Below are 19,153 nucleotides of genomic sequence, written 5' to 3'. Positions count from 1 at the left end.
AAGGTCTGGACTGCAGTTTTCTTTAAACAAAAATACTTGCAAGTGCAGCCCTTCTCACCAGTTTATTAGGATACTTTAACTTCTCAGCTTGTCAAAATTGCCTGATAACAAATATAAAATGTCATGTGAAGTACTTTCTTATAAAAAGATATTAATTTCATGATAATGGAGAGTTTATTTGCCGTAAAGGTGTGAAGCTGGCACTGACACTTGGGTGCAGTGCAACGACGCCCCAGTGAAGATCTGCAAATACCCAGTACATGGCTTAAGGGTTGGCCACTCCTACTACTTCCGGGTCAGAGCCGTGAACAGCAGTGGCATCAGCAGGCCCTCACGCAAGTCAGACAAAGTGACGGCCCTAGACGCTGCAGAGAGTGAGAGACTGCAAGGTACAGATGAAGGTAAATACAAAATACAGGACAGCAGGATGCCAGCGTTTTCTGACCGATCTGTTGTCATTTCCTGCAACAGTGATTAAAATTGAAGGAAAATACGACATAGTGATAAAGGATGATGACCTGGAAGGTATAGTGGTTACACACTCGTCTGGTTTCACAGTTTTTGTTTCCCCTATCTTTAAGCCACCACCTCACAATCTCACTAAATACTAACATCTGTCACTCAACCCCAGCAGCACCATCATGAGAACATTTTACATTTTATGGGGATGTTTGCTTAAAAAGGCATCTTCCCTGATCAAACTCTCTCTGATGTTTGTTTGCTGTTCTGTTCTGTTTTCTGTTCCACTATCAGTGAATTTTCTTTCCATTTATACCTGTTTATTGGACATGATCATTATTCCAGTAACAAATGAGTGCTGCATGATTAAATTAGTCACTATTACAGGAATATGTTTTCATCTTAAGGTGTGGTGTTTGAATTCTGACCTTTACATTCGTATCTTTTTCAACGAAGGAAACATGAGAAGGAAAAACATTTTAATGCGGATCTTAGAACTAATCTGTCATTTTCTCATAAGGTTTTTTTTTTTAAACAACACAGGGAAAACTGTTTTCCAGAGCCTTCCCAGCTTAACTTTTGTGGTGCAGTCTTTGATCTAATCAAACTTTTTCCATTCACACTTTAACTGAAACGGTTTTCTCTTTAAATTGTGTCCACTTAATATAATATACTACTTTAACAAAAACTTATAACAGATGAAAACTAATTTTAGAAACTAATTGAAAATATCAAAAATATTACATATTTGTATAATATCACAATCAAGGCTATTGTAGAAGTCCCACATTTCACTGTTAACTTTAACTTTGATATGTCCTTTTAGTTCATATTTCCATGTTTTTTAATCCGAAATATGATATCGGGGGTTTTGTCCATGTTCTGGTTTATCTAATGGCTAACTGCTGTATATGAAACTTGTAGTTAAACAAAACTAAAATATTGTGTGTTTTGTGAGCATTGAGCCACCAAACCACATACGCCACATACGTATGTGGTTTGGTGGCTCAATGCTCACAAAACACAGTGGCAGCTCTAGTGTAGCATTTGGATATGTAATTATTGTTGAATGCTACCAAAAATAATTATTTAATCTTTAATAAAATTCCACCAATGTTATTGTCCTGCTGATCAGCACTTTTAGAATTTAACAAGCGAGAAAAAGGCAGGACTTAGTTGTGTTTGTTTTCATCACTTATAAGTACAATTCTATGAAAATGCATTATTGAAGTCCATATAGTGGTGAATATTTAATCTCCTCTCTGCCTTTGAAAGCAAGCTCAACAGTAACATTAGAAGCATTGTAAAAGTCACTTTAAATGGTAAATGGCCTGTATTTATATAGCGCTTTACTAGTCCCTAAGGACCCCAAAGGACTTTACACATCCAGTCATCCACCCATCCACACACACTGGTGATTTCAAGCTACATTATAGCCACAACCACCCTGTAGCGCACTGACAGAGGCGAGGCTGCCAGACACTGGTGCCACCACCTCTGACCACCACCAGTAGGCAACGGGTGAAGTGTCTTGCCCAAGGACACAACGACCAAGACTGTCCAAGCCGGGGCTCGAACCAGCAACCTTCCGATTACAAGGCGAACTCCCAACTCTTGAGCCACGATCGCCCAGCTTTGCACTACATTCAGTCATCCACCCATTCACACACACATTCACACACATGGCAAGCTACATTGTAGCCACAGATAAAAACCTGAGTACAAAAAGTGAATAATGTGGGACTTCTGCAGTGGCTGCTGTTCTGTGTACGTTATGCCTCAACACTGTTCACTCCCAATCTAGGCTACGTAACTATTCCAGGTGAACCCACAGATGTGCATGCATCCGAAATTTTCAAATCATATGTCGTGCTGAGCTGGAAGCCTCCTAGCCCCCGTGGACGAGCTCCACTGTGGTACGTCATCGAGAAGGTGTGTGCTGCTTCACTTTTGCCCATCAGTTGCTCTCAGTTTAGCCGATTTAACCTTGGTACTGTAGCTGAGGGATAAACAAGACAGTCACATTTAAATATCCTCTCAAGTTTTACTTAAATGGCAGCACTACACACAAATGAAGCTGTATTACGTTTGGGTTGCGTGAAACTTCAATACCCAAAACTACATGTTTTTTTCTTTTCTTTTTTTTTTTAAATTTCACACAGAGAACTCTACACTAGCATATCTCCAGATTTCAGTTTGATACATTTTTGAACTTTTGATCTCATCTTTAGAGAAGCTTCCGTGGGTTTACACAGGGTTTTGCTACCCAGTGTAAATATGGAACAATGGATTTACCGCAACCAGATTAGAGTCACATGACATGTTTTGATGCATATAATCCCAAGGATGTAAACATAGCTGTGAGCTTATAATATATTGCAAACAAAATCATATAGTAGCCATAGTGAATGCTTATACAAGAAGTCCAAATGTAATATAAATTTGTGTGATAGTAGCTATATATTGAGATGCTAGATTTCAAGTTGATGATAGTCTGAAATCTTGTTTATTACATATTGTATCTGATGTATTGTGTTTTTTATAGTATTTTTAATGCCACACATTAAGCAAGCCAGTCAAGTTGTAAACAGTCTTGCTAAAAATGTTGACATTTACACAATATGTTTATTATATTTCCCGAAAAAGTGAGAGAATGTTTTCATCAGGTTTAGCTTGAATAACAGTGTTAGCATTGCCCCCGGTTCAGTTACATGTCAATAGCAGAATTCACACAAAGATTGATTTTATTTTTAACCCTTTTGGCACACACAAACATACACTTTGTTATTTATGATTCTTATATCTTAAATTATTTAATTAATTTAATAAAAGTGAGATTTAACTTTGTAAAACACAGTATAAAAGCTGCTCTTTTTGTCTGTGCCACAACACATATGGCTATACCTTCTCATTTGCCCCCCTCCCTGACTTTCCCACACAGTGCTTAGCAGGCACTGGAGACTGGCAGCGGATCAACACAACAGTCAAACTGCACTCCCCTCGTTACCCAGTTTTTGATTTGCAAGACGGGCAAAAGTACCAGTTCCGAGTGTATTCGGTCAACATGTATGGCTCCAGCGAGGCCTCTGCGCCCTCTGAGCCCATCCAAAAGGTTGATGAAGATGGTAAGAGCCAGGATCAGTGCAGACTTAAAGACACATGATTATATATCCAGCAAAGCACAATGCACACAAAAACCTGTGAAGAAATGCTGAATCGTCAAATTTTGTAATTTATTAGAATTATAGATATTAAAGGTCCAGATGGGAAGGTCACTCAAACAACTTTTTTTGTGTTTGTCTACCTTAAGCAAAGTGTTTTAGTGCATACATGTAAATGTGTCCACAAAAACAAATGCATGAAAAGCCCAAATACAGTTTATTTCAAAAGTGATTGACTGTGTTTTGCAGGTACTGAACTTCCAATTGGTATGTACAGAAAAATATCAAACACACTTTAAAAGCACTTTTTTCACACTGCTGTAAGTTCACTCTTTCACTCTCTGCTCTGTGTGTGTTTGTTCTCACTATAAGTGATTAACTGGAGCACTTGGGGATGGCTTAGTAGGCTGTTATATTACAGGGTAACGAGAAGTTGATAAAGGAAAATGGGATTATTCTGGGCTCTCGTGCCTAAATTCAAATTAAATCCCAGAAACGCTGCTCTGTCACAGTGTTCTGCTTAAACATCCTGTTCTGCAAAAAGGCATGGCAAAGCCATTCCATGGGAACTTAAAAACAAGTCCTCTGTGCTGTGTTTAATCACTGTGTTTGTGCACACAATATACAGGAACACAGAACACAGCACAAATATCGAATGCATGCATGTTTTTTGAGTAGCAGTAACGTGCTGTAGCTGTAACCTGCAGACAAGTAGGTGGAAGTCAAATCTTCAGTGAGTATTATTTACAGCTAATTGTCATGATTTCTGTTCTGTAAGCAAGTAAATTGTTAGTAACTGATACATTAATTAGTCATTTGAATAAAATGTTGTTTAATACAGAAAAAAAATATTTACAACTGGTTTGATGTCTGAGGTCATCAGTAGGGATGGGTATCGTTTAGGTTTTATCCGATACCAGTACCAAACTGGTACTTTTGAAACGGTGCCGGTGCTTAAACGGTGCTCGAACCGGTGCTTAAAGAATGGAGAACACAACTTTGTCCAAAAACCTCTCATGTTCAGCTGTTTTTTTGTAAAAAGATATCAATATTAGCCTTTTCTGCAGCTATGTGGCATATATGGATCACTCTTGGCTGGAAGCAGTGCTTAAACAATGGAAAAAACACAAACTTAAACCCTCTCATGTTTAACTGTTTCCCACTTTTTCTTTGGTCATTTTAGCCTTTTTGGCCAGGGTGAAGGGAGTATCTGCCATCAAACAAGAAGACAGCCGCATGTAGCTATGATGATGTTTGCTAGTTCACCTTACATGCATTAATGTAATAACGTGGTTAGCCTACTCAACGTAAATTACACACGAACAACATTAAGCTACTCACGCAGAGAAGAACGGCTGCTGCTGCATCATCATCCGTCATCATTTCTGCTACACTGGCAGGGCTAGGGGCCAGGACTCTATTCTTCGGGTTTTTGGGGGATGTTGCTCCGGGTCCGATAACTGGCAACCCACCCGACGTGCACGGTGTGAGGTCTCGCAGCAAGCTATCAAATACGGCGCATTTCTCGGCTTTTAAAAAAAACGCTATGCGTCGCCAGCTGTTTAATCGGATTCTTGGTGTTACCTCCTTTGACAGTATCACAGTATCAGCTTAAAGCACTTGTTGCAGGCTGCTGAGTTTGCATATTTTGCTGTGAAGTACAGCCAGACTTTTGACCGCTTCGCCTTGGACATTTTTAATCTGTAGCTCTGCTCTAACAGAACGTACGTACCTGGCCCCGCCTACTATCCTCGGAAACGTAAAATGATTGGCTAGAAGTGTATCACAGCTCAGGAAAAAAAAGCACCGAAATAAAGCACCGAAATGTGCGCTGCTTTTCGGTCTGGTTACTACCGTTTATGTCACCGGTACCCATCCCTAGTCATCAGTTGTGGAATCATTCTGTCCTTGTCCTTTTTTCCACTTTAACACTTTCAGTTTTGTATACTTTTGGTAATTAATTAATATTACATGTATATAGCCTGGAATCCAGAGCCACACCACTGTGCCAGCCTCTCTCTTCACATGGCGCTGTTGCCTCCTGTGAGATTCCTGACACCCCTCCCATCACCTTCACTCAATACCAGGTTGAGATGCAAATGAGGAGACTTCACTCAGGCAAGTCTGCTGGACCAGACGGAGTGAGTCCCCTCGTCCTCAAGACCTGTGCCCCCCAGCTGTGTGGAGTCTTTCATAAACTGTTTATGCTGAGTCTGAGTCTGCAGAGGGTCCCAGTGATGTGGAAGACATCATGCCTCGTCCCTGTACCAAAGACGCCACGTCCCAGTGGCCCCCAGGATTACAGGCCCGTGGCACTGACCTCCCACATCATGAAGACCCTGGAAAGGCTCATCCTGGACCAGCTGCGACCCATAGTAAGACCACATCTGGATCCCCTTCAGTTCGCTTATCAGCCTCGTCTCGGAACTGAGGACGCCATCATCTACCTGCTCAATCGTGTCTACACCCATCTGGACCAGCCGGCGAGCACTGTGAGGGTCATGTTTTTTGACTTTTCCAGTGCTTTCAACACCATCAGGCCGACCCTCCTGGGTGATAAGTTAGCAGCGATGCAGGTGGATGCTTCTCTGGTGTCCTGGATTGTTGATTACCTGACAGGAAGACCACAATATGTACGTCTCCCACAGTGTGTGTCTGACAAGGTGATCAGCAACACAGGGGCACCACAGGGGACTGTCCTCTCCCCCTTCCTCTTCACCCTCTACACCACAGACTTCAGCCACTGCACAGAGACCTGCCATCTTCAGAAGTTTTCTGATGACTCTGCGGTGGTTGGATGCATCAGCAGGGATGATGAGACAGAGTACCGGGCTGTGGTCGACTCCTTTGTCACGTGGTGTGAGCAGAATCATCTGCAGCTCAACGTGGCAAAGACCAAGGAACTGATCGTGGACTTCAGGAAGACCAGGAAACACTTGACCCCTGTTTCAATCCAGGGGGTCAGTGTTGACATTGTGGAGGACTATAAATACCTTGGAGTACACATTGACAATAAACTGGACTGGGCTAAAAACACCACAGCACTTTACAGGAAGGGCCAGAGTCGTCTCTATTTTTTGAGGCGACTGAGGTCCTTCAACATCTGCCAGAAAATGCTCAGGATTTTCTATGAGTCTGTTGTGGCCAGTGCGATCCTCTATGCTGTTGCATGCTGGGGGAGCAGGCTGAGGGTCGCAGATGCCAACAGACTTAATAAACTAATCCGTAAGGCCAGTAATGTTGTGGGGATGGAGCTGGACTCCCTCAAGGTGGTGTCGGAGAGGCGGATGCTGTCCAAGATAAAGACAATGTTGGATAACACCTCCCACCCACTCCATGACATGCTGGTCAGTCACAGGAGCACGTTCAGTGAGAGACTGAGATTACCGAAAAGCACCACTGAACGACACAGGAAATCTTTCCTGCCTGTGGCCATCTCCCTGTACAACGCATCCACTTAACACACTGATTACTGCTACAACTACACGTTTCTTTTCCAGCTATTTATTTATGAGTGACTTATGTATGTATGTATATATATGTATATATTGTACTATTCTTAGTTAGCGTATTGTCTGTCTTGTCTTAATGTTGGTTTATAATGGAGCACTGTAACAAAAAATAATTTCCCCCAGGGATCAATAAAGTATCCTGATTCTGATTCTGATATATGTTTTTTCTTTGCCGCACAGGCGTCCCCTCTGCTCCTGGCCATGTTGTTGCTACTAGGAACACCAAGTCATCTGTGTTTGTGCAGTGGGAGGCCCCCAAACACCTGAAACACCTCATGGGATATTACATCGACGGCCGTGTCGTTGGAGCCAAGGAGTGGTTTGCATGCAACCATAAACCCTTCAAATATACCAGGTAAGAGGGACAAAAATGTTACACGATGGTCTTACTGTGATTCAGATGTTTCAAATGACACCAGTTTGGCAAAACACGAGTTTTTGCTTCTCAGCCTTTTGAACAAGAAGGAAAAAAAGAATTTAATGAATATAAATAAAGTGTCTCCTCTAGAGGAGTGTTACACAGGAGTGCAGTAACTCCACAGCACACAGAGAGCTCAGTCTGAGAGTCCCTGAGCAATGTGTCAGGTTTAATATAAGGCAAAGGCAGGTTGTGGAGTCATGGATAAATGATGATGATTTCAACAATTTTCTAGCTTGTTTTATACTTTATTCTGCAGTATTCCCAATATCAGCTGACTTTCTCAAATCTGAAGATAAACTCACGATGGCTTTTGTGAGTGGAGCTCACAAAAAATAGTTTAGCCAGAATAACAATATGTACATAGAAATATCCGATGTGGGCACTGGTTTAGCTCAATAGGTGAGCAGGTGACCACACGCCCTGTGACCAGAAGAAGCGAGCGAGCTTTGAGTCCGAGCTGTGGCCCTTTGCCGTGTGTCTTCCCCTCTCTCACTCTCTCCCCTCTTTCCTGTCCATCTTTCACTGTCACTGTTCAATAAAGACAAATGCCCCCCCCCCAAAAAAATAATATTTAAAAAAAGAAATATATAGAAACAAGAGGAAAGACTTCAAGAGGTTTTATATGTATTTGATTTAAAAAATGAGTGTGTGCGTGCCTCAGGTTTGTGGTGTACGGCCTGATCCCAGGGGAGACCTATGTGTTCCGTGTCCAAGCCGTCAACCTCTTTGGCCTCAGTGAGGAGTCACAGGAGTCCTCTCCCATTGCTGTGGAGCCTGCACTCGGTAAGAGTATTATCAAGTTCATGATTGCGATTTATATGCTGCCTCTGAAAAGTTAAAACGCTCTTTGAAACTGTCATTTTTTTCAAAGAAATGTACATTTCTTTGAAAAAATAGAAGAATACATTGGAGAATGTATAATTTAAGAGAAATGGTGTTTCTTAAGATTACCAGAGTCCTTGAACCAACGTGATGCTCAGTGTGATTCATTTCATTATTCTGTGCAGGCAAGGGGGCTGAGTATGGTATGTATTCGATAGCTGTGTTTACTTTTGTCCCCCCCTTACTTACCCACAGCTTTCTCTTTATCCACCTTTCACTTTACATTATTGTGTTTTGATCACACAGAGACGTATTTTTAACAGGACTCTACAAAACACTTCACACTTCAAAGTCTGACAGTTACTCAGCACAAGAGTTGAAAACTTTACGATAAAACTTTGCAGGCTGCTCAGTGAAGTGCGAGAAAGTGCATGACAGGCTCACATGCAGCCGATCACAGTCATCGTTTCCTAGATTGATTAAAAAATGTTGAACTTTGAAAGACGTTATGTAAGATGATGTCATACAAAGTTTAAATATGAAGCTTCATTAAATGTGAAACTTTGTAATTCAGCAACTCCCAGCTCTCCCTTTGGGATCACCATGCTGAGTTCTGATGGTTCCTCCATAACTGTGGCCTGGAAGAGTCCCAAACACTGTGGTGGCTCCAAGGTTAACGCTTACTACATTGATAAGCGGGACGCTGACACTTTAGTCTGGAAGGAGGTCAACCTAAACGCTGTCACAGAAAGAATGTGCACTGTGAGTAATCAGACACAAGATTAAGATTTTCTTTCTTAAAGTTTTCTTTTCTTGTACTTGATAAAGCTAAATTTGATTAATTTACATTTACTCACTTTATTATTACTACTTTATTCATTCATTTGATGATTGTGCCACACGTTATTTTAGGTGGAAAATCTGAAGGAGGGAACTTTTTACGAGTTCAGGGTCACTGCTGGTAACATGGCTGGTGTTGGTCTACCATCTGCTGCCAGCGTTCCAATGAAATGTGAAGCTTGGACCATGGAAGAGCCAGGTACAGGATTGTCCATGTGACTTTATTCTGTAGAGTTATCTCTGCATCTCACAGTGAGTATGGCAGCTGTTGTTTTGACAGAGGCAAATTCACCAAAATGCCTGTTGAACTCCTGCAAATGTATCAATAAAATGAGCATCCAAGGCTTTTAAAATGTATTAAAGGTTAAAAAAAACATTTTAAGTCCAGCCCAAAAAATAAAAATAAAAAACCTAACTGATAAAAATGTCAGTTAAGTTGCGTTGACTCCAGTTCAACTACAGCTCGTGCGTCATGTGTTCTTTCTGGCACTGATGATGTTTCTGTAAATTCAAGGCCCAGCCTATGACTTGAGCTTCAGTGAGGTCAGAAGCCACTCTCTGGTCATCCTGTGGAGGGCTCCCATTTATACTGGAGCAAGTGCTGTCACTGGATACTTTGTGGACATGGCTAAGAAGGGCTCATCAGAGTTCGTCACTGTGAATCAGGAAGCTGTGAGCCACCGTTACCTGCAGGTAGCAAATCTGGTGCATCATGCATATTCCAACAAATGGCCAACCCTCTTTCCACACCCAAGTCACACTCTCCATGTGATGATATTTCCCTGGTTTTCGTAGGTGACTGGACTGGAGGAAGGTGAAAGCTATGTGTTCAGAGTCCGTGCTGTCAATGCACACGGTGTTGGAAAACCTTCCCAGTTGTCAGAGCCGGTCTGTGCTAAAGCTATTCCAGGTGATGAAAACAAACTGAACGTGTGCAGCCAGCTCTGCACTTTATCCTTTATATTGGCAAAACATTCAGAGACATGTGAGACGACAGCATGATAATTGTCTTTTATTAAAATACTTAGACATCGTATGAGCAGACATAAAACACAAAACCACTGATAATTACAGCTAAGCATTTTTAAGTAGAGAACTTTAGCATTCACTAGAGATATCAAATTTCATATACAAATGAAAACTTATGTGTGGTATCACAGTATTTTCGGAATTTCTCTCACACAGTCTAAACATGTAGGCTGTAGTGCTTTCATGTAGTTTACTTTTTTCATTTCTACAGACACATAGTAATGCTTTCTTCCTTACTTTGTAATATTTGACATATCATTGAAAAGATGTGTACACACTTTGGAAGGTGAATATCTTTGATCACTTCTCCCTGCAAACACATGCAAATTACTGCAATGCAAATTGAATTTGTTCATATCATGATTATCAGTTGAATTTATGACACTAAGTATAGAATTAAAACCACACAGATTATCTGACTATTATCTGATTATTTATGACAGCGAGTATTTTATTTTTGTTATTACTCACTGGAGGGTTTCACGTGTAATTTGCAGGCACAAAGGAGATTGTGGCTGGTGTGGATGAGGAGACTGGAGATGTCTTCCTGTCTCTTGAGGCCTGTGAAATCTGCGAGACGTCCAAGTTTGTGTGGTCGAAGAACTACAAACCCATCAGTGACTGTCCCAGAGTGGCGGTCACAACTAAAGGCAGAACGTAAGCTTGATCTTTGAGCTTTGACTTTGTTCTGTGTCCTTCATTTGTGACAGCGGGACGAATCTAATGAATCATTCAGTAAATACACCAGCGCAAACAATGAGCTTCTCCCTCGGGGCCTGAACTAGTTTGCTTTGTCATCTTGCTTCGGTGAACTCAAAATGAAAACATGAAACACAGCCGGATCAAGTTTTTATGTTACCATTCAAAAAGCTAATAGTTCATTCAAGTGTTTTCTAAAAAAGCTCATTATTGGCCACTTTTTTGCATTTTTTGCTGGCCAAAAAGTCACAGGGGATTGTATTGCCTTAGCATTTAATGGGAATTTACTGATTTAAGTTTAAAGTAAAAAAAGTTTGACTGACCAAAATGTACCAGAATATTTTAATAAGAGTATGAGGCAATAGTGAGGACTATACCATTAGGATATGTAACATGACACTGTAACAAACCCACTGTTTTAAATAACAGCAAATTTGAATGGAAATTAAATTTATAGTAAGAATTAATTACAGTGACTTGTGAAAGAATTTTTGTTTGACATCCTGTTGAATCCCAGTTGAAAACTGCTTTAAATGTCCTGACTGTAATGGATCTTACCTTTATTTCACAGGTCCAGACTTACTTTCACTAACCCTGATAAAGATGATTTGGGCAAATACTCTGTCATCGTCACTGACACAGATGGAGTCTCTGCCAGCCATTCTCTCACTGAGGATGGTCAGTCATGTCTACAAGTTGCTCTATATGTCAAAAGCAGTCATAAAAACATCATATTTCATAATTCAGAGCCTCTTAGTTCTTCTCGCTCCGAATTGTTTCTTTAGGAGTATATTTGTTTTCTTGAATCTTTCCCGCAGCCCTGAACACTATGTTGGAGCTCAGCTATGCCATCAGACATCCGAGTGAGTGTTGTGCCTCCCCATCAAACCCATTTACATCCAGTTTGTTTCTTACTAATTTAATTTTTAAATGTCTTTTTCTTTTTCAGTTGTTCCTCTGAAACATGGTCTGAACTATGAGGTTCTGGAGAAAGGACACGTGCGATTCTGGTTGCAGGCAGTCAAACTTTCACCATCTGTGTCCTATAGATTCATTGTCAACGACAAAGAAGTCACTAGTGGGGAGGTAAGGTGTCGACCTTTCAGAAATGAGTGAGTGTGAAATCTAATTATGAGTGAGTTGTATGTCTTCTCTTCTGTGTCTCTTCAGTCCTAATAGAAAAATACAATCACACACATCTTGAATTCTTGATTCTGTTTATCTGGACGTAGCGTTCTCAGTGGGAGAAGCGTTTCGTCAGTCATCCCACTGTCCTTTCTCCCATCGAAAATGCTACATCCAGATGAACAGAATCAACTTTTGGGGATTTTCTTACCTGAATGATTGAACATTCCCACGCATCGAGATATTTTGAACTCTTGCTTTTAGGACATTGAATTCTTATTAGTCATTAAGCATCCTCTATTTTGATTTTAGTTGTTTGAGTTTGATTATTTAGAGTTTAGTTTATCACTTTCATGATTTTATTCTTTTAGTAATGTCTCCATGTTTTAGTCTTACTGTCTTTGTAATATGGTTTCTGTTAATCTTTAATATTTTTTATGTTTCTGACACTTTGTGTAGCCTTTAGCCTTCCCAGTGTCTGTGTGTATCTGGTCAAGTTGTCTCCTCTGTTAGGTGTTCTCTGTTTGGGTGTTTTATTTTGTTTTATTTTGATAGTCATTTATGTCTCGTGTTGTATTTTGTTTCACTTCCCCTGTATTATTGTCTTTGATTGGTTTCAGCTGTTTTCTGTTACCCAGGTGTTTTCACTCATCCCTGATTGCCCTCTGTGTCTGCATGTAACTGGTAAATGGTTCTTATATAGTGCATTTCTATTGTACCCGAGGACTCGAAACGCTTTCTACAGCATGTCTAATTCACCTATTCACACACACATTTAAACATGCACTACATCTAAGTGCTTTTTCTCTGACATTCACAATTCACGCATCGAGAGCATGATGCGTGAATTGGCATCTTTGGCATGAAGACTAGAACGGCCACGGATCGATTAGTGGATGACCTGTTCATGAGCTACAGCCGCCCTGTGTGTATTTAAAGCCTTAGTTTGGGTGTGTTTACTTGTCATGTCATATTTCCCTTTCTGTTTCCTGGAATGTTTCTTCTGGTTTCCTGGATTTAGTTACTTTGCATCTTGTATTATTTAACTTCAGTTTGCATCTAAGTTGGATTTCATCAGCTAAATCAGCAGCTGGCCTTTTGTTTCATCGAGTTTACATCTGAAGTTTGCGTTTTGGACTTTCATTCTACACATTCCATTACATGACATAAATATGAAGTTGAGGACTTAAGAGTAAAACTTCCTGCATTTCTTGTTCTCCTTTTTCCCAGCTTTGGTTCACATCATTCTTGAACTGATATGATCTCAAACAGCATTCAGTCAGAAAAACCCAACCAGACAAACACACAAACATCATTCTTGCCAAGCAGTCAGCTCAGGCTCACTTCATTTTTATTCTTTAGTTTCATTCAAAATAAAATGTTTCCACATGATAATATGACTACTAAGAAAAGTAAAGTTTACCTAAATATGTAAAGGAACCCATATGTAACTTGAACAAAGACAAGGAAACTTTACAAATCTTTTATTATATTATTCTAGTTTCTTAAAAGCAGAACAGATACTGCAAAGTAGTCTTTTCTTTTTTACAAATGAGTGGCAAAAGTATTTAAACACATTGAAATTCTCATAGTTTAATATTTTCATCATTTTATTCCTCTTAGGGACAGAAGATCAGTCACGATGTGGCCACTGGAATCATCCAGATGACAGTGGATCATTTCACCAGAGCCAATGAGGGCACATATACTGTTCAGATCCATGATGGCAAGGCCAAAACCCAGAGCTCCCTGGTCCTGGTCGGAGATGGTGAGAGTTTTCCATCTCTCACATAGAAGTCCATATAACTCGTGTTGGAATACTGCTTTGGAAACTTTTATAAAAACCTCTGTTTCTCTGATTGCACCAACCAAAAGGGCAGCACAGCGAGCATTTCATCTGTGTCTGTTTTTTACTCATTCAGTGTTCAAGGCTGCTCTGAAGGAGGCTGAGTTTCAGAGGAAAGAGCACATTAGGAAGCAAGGTATGAATATTTTTTATGACTTTGGCACAAGTAGTAAGCAAGTTTGAGTAAAATAATGGATTTAAAGATGTGTGCGGCCTTAATTTATGTCATTCATGTGGTTCTTTGTTCTTGTCCTTGTAGGCCCACATTTCTCTGAGTATCTATATTTTACTGTCACCGAGGATTGTACTGTTATGCTCGTCTGCAAGGTAACAAAACCACGTAATTATGTAGGATTTCCTGTAACTCTGAACCACATGTCAGATGTGCTTTCCACATGTTCATTTATTCTGTTTCACTTCTTATTGCTTTGCTTTCTTGTAAAAACAAAATCCTTTAATCTTTGTACTTGTCAGGTGGCTAATGTGAAGAAGGAGTCAACTTTACACTGGTACAAAGACGATGAGGAGATTGTTCCAGATACTCCCCCCAATGTCATGTCTGGATCCTGTGCTCTTCCCCTCCCACTGGTAACATCTGCACAATCCACGCTGAAAAATATAATGTAATATAAAATAACCTTGTTTTTATTCAGTTCTCCAGAAAAGATCATGGTGTTTACAAGGCAGTACTCAGTGACGACAGAGGAAAGGACACATCTGTGTTTGACATTTCAGGCAAAGGTACATTTTTAGTGTTGTGATGGGTCAGCTATTAGCTCTTGGTATTGTCATATTAGGTTTCTGTACCGTATTCATTGTGTCGTTTTTTCCCCACTTTGATTTCCAGTGTTTGATGACATCATCAATGCCATCGCCCAGATCGCTGGTAGGTTGGATCAGCTAACTTACACAGCATCTCAAACTGTTAAAATGTCTTTGCTGCATAGGCCAGTATATGTATATATATGTATATATATATATTAGGGGTGCAACGATACACAAAATTCACGGTTTGGTTCGGTTCGATTCTTTGGTGTCACGGTTTGATATTTTTTCGATATAAAAAAATGTTCATGCCTTTTAAATCTATCTGATCGAGAAATCACTCATCTTTGGAAAAGAGTTTATTACAGAGAAATGGCTCTTTCCAAAATAAAAGCTATACTATACGCTTCTTCTGGGCTATATTCTCAGCAGCATATTAAACATATCAGGTCCCCATAAGGAGATCATGTGCTAACGGCTGTCTAAATGACTCGGGTAAAGTTTGTAGCATGCGTGCTTGTTGTTTTTGTGTCTGCTTGTCTTAAGAAAAGTCCAGTGGAAAAGCTGCACCAAAGTCAGCTGCAACAGTACTGCTGCAGTTTGATGCTGACAGAGCTGGAAACTGGTTCAGAAGGATAAAGTACGTGTACATGTTAACCTGGAAACAATTCTGAGAACCCCAGCTTTTCTCTAAATACACAAATTTACATTAAGTCTGCTTTGGCTAAGAGACGAGGCTGTGATGACATTCTGAAGTCATTTCCCTGTTGTTGGTGCCTGCGCGTTTCTTGGTGGTTGTCTTTAGGTGCATCTGCTTCTGAGCTGGTGTTGCAGTGTACTCCAGAGGGCATCAGACTGCAGTGCTACATGAACTACTATACAGAGGAGATGAAAACCATCTGGAAGCACAAGTACAGTCATGAATTTAAATATTTTAGATTATTCAAATATCTCTTTTTAGTTTATCATTTTAAGGTTTAGCTATTTTACTTTTTGAGATATTTTGTTTTACTGTTTATATGGAACAAAAGTTCATTATTCACAGACACTTATAGGCAGTCTGTGAGCTTACCCAGGCTGCTGCATGTGAGACAGCATTGAATCATAACATCTTTTGAAACAAATTTTCTATGAAACACTTCAAACACAGATGTTTTGAGTAGTTCTGTGGGTGGCTCAGTTAGCAAAAGGAGATGTCATGCAAATGTGTCACTTGTGGGGTTTGTTTGTGTCCAACTTTGATCAGGAGTGTTTAATATTGTAGAGAAGCACTGCTAGTTTTTAAAGGGGTGTAAAAGCACACAGACATTATGCCTTAGAGTCACTATATCTCACATTTGAAAGCAGCCTACGAAATGTCTGTGTTTGTTTTTTCACTCTGTATGAATTAATAACGAAGTTTTGAGATCCATGATGTAAACCCGCAGGGAGAGTAAGATTGCCTCCTCTGAGAAGATGAGGATTGGCGGTACAGCTGAGATGGCCTGGATGCAGATCTGCGATCCGTCCGATAAGGAGAAGGGTCATTACTCCATGGAGATCTCAGATGGTGTCAAGACCCACACCCGGACTTTTGACCTCTCTGGACAAGGTAAAAACCTCCATCTGTGCCACCATTTGTTTTCATTACAGTTTTTCTCTTTTGCTGTGATTGTCTTATTTATTTGTCTATTTATTTTGGAGTTTCTAAGATGTGAAACCTTTTGTCTTTGAAAAATTGACTCCATTGTAATCATTTGTTTTGTAGCATATACAGATGCCTATGAGGAGTACCTAAGACTTAAGTAAGTGTTTTGATGTTACAAGTTTGTAGACATGCGGTTTTAATCATGTCAAATTTTAATCAAATCGAATTTCCTCTTCGTCTTTTAGGGCGGCTGCATTCGCTGAGAAGAGTGAGTATTTCACAACTTGTATTGAGACAGTTTGAGAGAGATTCCTCATGTATCTTTCAATAAAGGTACATTGGTTAATTATTTTTTAAGCTGTTTATACTATGCGCACATCTTACAAGGACAAAAAATTGATAATTAACAAGTCCCCTCAACAGCTCTTTAAGCATTCTGAACATTTTCACAGGAATTTGTGGGCAAGGTATTTTATTTTAAAGGCAAAGTAGAAATGAATGTCTTACTCATTCTTCCTCTTCCTCCCCCTGAACATCTCAGACTTGATCTACTAGTGCACAATAACAACACTACACAATAAATGTAAAAAGACAGATTGCTGTCGTTTTAAGATCTTTGATTTCTAAGTCTGGGAGTGAAAAGTGACTTTTTCTTTTTCTGTTCAGACCGTGGTAGAGTGGTTGGTGGTCTACCTGATGTGGTCACCATTATGGAGGAGAAGGTAAACATTTTCCAAACTCTGCAATCAACGTCTCTTTTCACAGAGGGAGAAAAGACACGTCGTGGAAGATGATGCTTGAGTAATGATTAAATGCAGAGTGGTGGATAAACACAGAGAGCAAAAAGAGGGGTGGGCAAGTTCAGGCCTCGAGGGCCGGTGTCCTGCAGGTTTTAGATCTCACACCTGAATCACATGATTAGTTCTTTACCTGGAGAACTTCAGGACATGTTGAGGAGCTAATTTAGCCATTTGAATCAGCTGTGTTGGTTCAAGGACACATCTAAAACCTGCAGGGACACCAGCCCTGGAGGCCTGGAGTTGCCCACCCCTGTGTTACACCATAGTCTGAGATGTACTGTTGCGTACAGTATTGATAACAGTATTGACAAAACACTTCTTTGGATGGCTTTTGTTCAGCTGTCATGCCTCAATTCATATTTAGTCTGCAGTTTAAGGTTCATTCTAAAAATGTTTAAAAAGAAATGCTAACTTCAACTTCAAATTGTGGGTCAGAGTTAATAATAAATAAATACTATAATGTCTGACCTCATTATGTCAAGTGATTACAACAATTTTCATTAGTTTAATAAACACATGAATAAATAAATCTTTGTGTAAGAATGTAACAAACCTAAAATATGAATCGTATTCTGTGAATATATTTTGATTTGAGTTGACTGTTGGTCCTTTCTAGTCCCTGAGCCTCACCTGCACCGTGTGGGGCGAGCCTACTCCTGAGGTCACCTGGTTCAAGAACGAGCAGGAAGTCGCTTCCACTGAGCACACCAGGGTCACGTTTGACGGTGGCAAGTTTGCCAGCCTCGTCATTAACAAAGTCACCCCCGAAGACTCCGGAAAGTACAGCATCAATGTACGGAACAAGTATGGTGGTGAGTTTGTGGAAATCACTGTCAGCGTCTACAGGCACGGAGAGAAGATCCCTGAGCCCAAACTGGGGCAGGCCAAAGCAGCCGCCACCACGCCTGTGCTGCCAAAGTCCCCAGCTCCCCCTTCCAAGACCCCAACCCCCACCCCTTCTAAAACCCAGACCCCAGCGCCATCCATGAAGAGCCCAACTCCAGCCTCCACCCCAATCTCCAAGTCTCCAACCCCTACCCCGAAGTCTCCTACTCCACCACGCAGTGTTAAGTCTCCAACCCCACCCAGATTCATGAAGTCTCCAACTCCACCCAGGAAGTAGAATGTGGGGGTTAATGTTCGCTGTTAGCAACACTGATTTATAAGCATGAGTGTGAAACAATGAGCTCTTACTTTAAAGTTTATTTAGATTTAGATAACGTCAAAGTCCCACTTCAAAAACTGCTGCTTACTCTGGACTACACCTCACAGTCATGTATGGGCCATCATATGTCTTTAAAGTGGTTCCTTTTAACACAAGAAAAACACTGAGAAACATAAAATGTCCCTGTATATCCATTACAAAGTTTTAAAAGCTGCACCTTCCACTATGCAATGTCAGTGAAATGCCTGCAACAAATTGTGGATGTCAAAGGATATTTATGCTCTATTACAACTTGGGTATTAGTGACACAAAAAAGCAAGTCAGTGAACTGTCTTACAAAGAGATAAGCAGAGTTTTAGAGGACAAAATGAAAGAAATTAGTAAATATTTTAGGTTTAAGCTCCAGTTTCAGTGCTTTAATCTTAATCTTCTCTGTTACTGTGTTTCCCTACATTTAGCACTTATGTCAAAGAGTGTGATATTATACAAAACAAAGCAAATAATATCAAAACCTACAAAAATAAGATCCAAGTTGTAATACACCAGTATCAAAGTGGATGAGCTGGGAGTCAGCAGGTACAGACGTGGGGTAATGTTAGTACCTGGGTGAAAATGTGCAAATACCAGGTTACTGTGTTTGTGCTCCAGCCATTCTTCTCCCAGGGTTAGTTTGTCTGTGAACAAAAACATTCACAGCCCTTGTCTCTGTACCTGAGAGGCTCTTCTGTCTGTGACACATTATGTCTTCCTCCCCAGTGCTTTGTGATGGCAATAAACTTTACTTCTCAACCTACTTTTGTTGTCTTTGTCAGTAGTCACTGCTACACCTCACCCTAGAAGAGGTAACTCAAATCCTTCGGCTACAGCTAATGAAGCCAAAAG

General features: G+C 40.4%; 1 protein-coding gene across 6 annotated transcripts in view; it reads left to right on the top strand.

The window, feature by feature from the left end:
* myom2a (myomesin 2a) overlaps positions 1-19,064 on the top strand; it is a 54,130-nt gene extending 35,066 nt beyond the window's left edge. For 3 of the 6 annotated variants that reach the window (XM_014339280.2, XM_042227585.1, XM_005939972.2), the window contains 27 exons: positions 190-389; positions 472-525; positions 2,264-2,391; positions 3,401-3,584; positions 3,870-3,887; positions 7,313-7,487; positions 8,215-8,336; positions 8,950-9,137; positions 9,288-9,414; positions 9,730-9,908; positions 10,011-10,125; positions 10,742-10,901; positions 11,515-11,621; positions 11,762-11,806; positions 11,893-12,029; positions 13,692-13,836; positions 13,991-14,050; positions 14,174-14,241; positions 14,389-14,502; positions 14,568-14,655; positions 14,762-14,800; positions 15,485-15,590; positions 16,107-16,270; positions 16,427-16,463; positions 16,552-16,574; positions 16,973-17,028; positions 17,723-19,064. In XM_014339280.2, coding sequence (XP_014194766.1) covers positions 190-389; positions 472-525; positions 2,264-2,391; positions 3,401-3,584; positions 3,870-3,887; positions 7,313-7,487; positions 8,215-8,336; positions 8,950-9,137; positions 9,288-9,414; positions 9,730-9,908; positions 10,011-10,125; positions 10,742-10,901; positions 11,515-11,621; positions 11,762-11,806; positions 11,893-12,029; positions 13,692-13,836; positions 13,991-14,050; positions 14,174-14,241; positions 14,389-14,502; positions 14,568-14,655; positions 14,762-14,800; positions 15,485-15,590; positions 16,107-16,270; positions 16,427-16,463; positions 16,552-16,574; positions 16,973-17,028; positions 17,723-18,229 — 3,346 coding nt within the window. In that variant the 3' untranslated portion in view covers positions 18,230-19,064. Of the gene's footprint in view, positions 1-189; positions 402-471; positions 526-2,263; positions 2,392-3,400; positions 3,585-3,869; positions 3,888-7,312; positions 7,488-8,214; positions 8,337-8,949; positions 9,138-9,287; positions 9,415-9,729; positions 9,909-10,010; positions 10,126-10,741; positions 10,902-11,514; positions 11,622-11,761; positions 11,807-11,892; positions 12,030-13,691; positions 13,837-13,990; positions 14,051-14,173; positions 14,242-14,388; positions 14,503-14,567; positions 14,656-14,761; positions 14,801-15,484; positions 15,591-16,106; positions 16,271-16,426; positions 16,464-16,551; positions 16,575-16,972; positions 17,029-17,722 lie in introns of all 6 variants that reach the window. The other 3 variants (XM_042227586.1, XM_042227587.1, XM_042227588.1) reach the window with 3 other exon arrangements.
* Positions 19,065-19,153: the final 89 nt, after the last annotated feature.

The sequence above is a fragment of the Haplochromis burtoni genome, unplaced genomic scaffold, assembly GCF_018398535.1.
Source record: "Haplochromis burtoni strain Fernald_Lab_line unplaced genomic scaffold, NCSU_Asbu1 Contig_269, whole genome shotgun sequence".
NCBI lineage: Eukaryota > Metazoa > Chordata > Actinopteri > Cichliformes > Cichlidae > Haplochromis > Haplochromis burtoni.
This window is presented reverse-complemented; position numbering and strand designations above follow the sequence as displayed.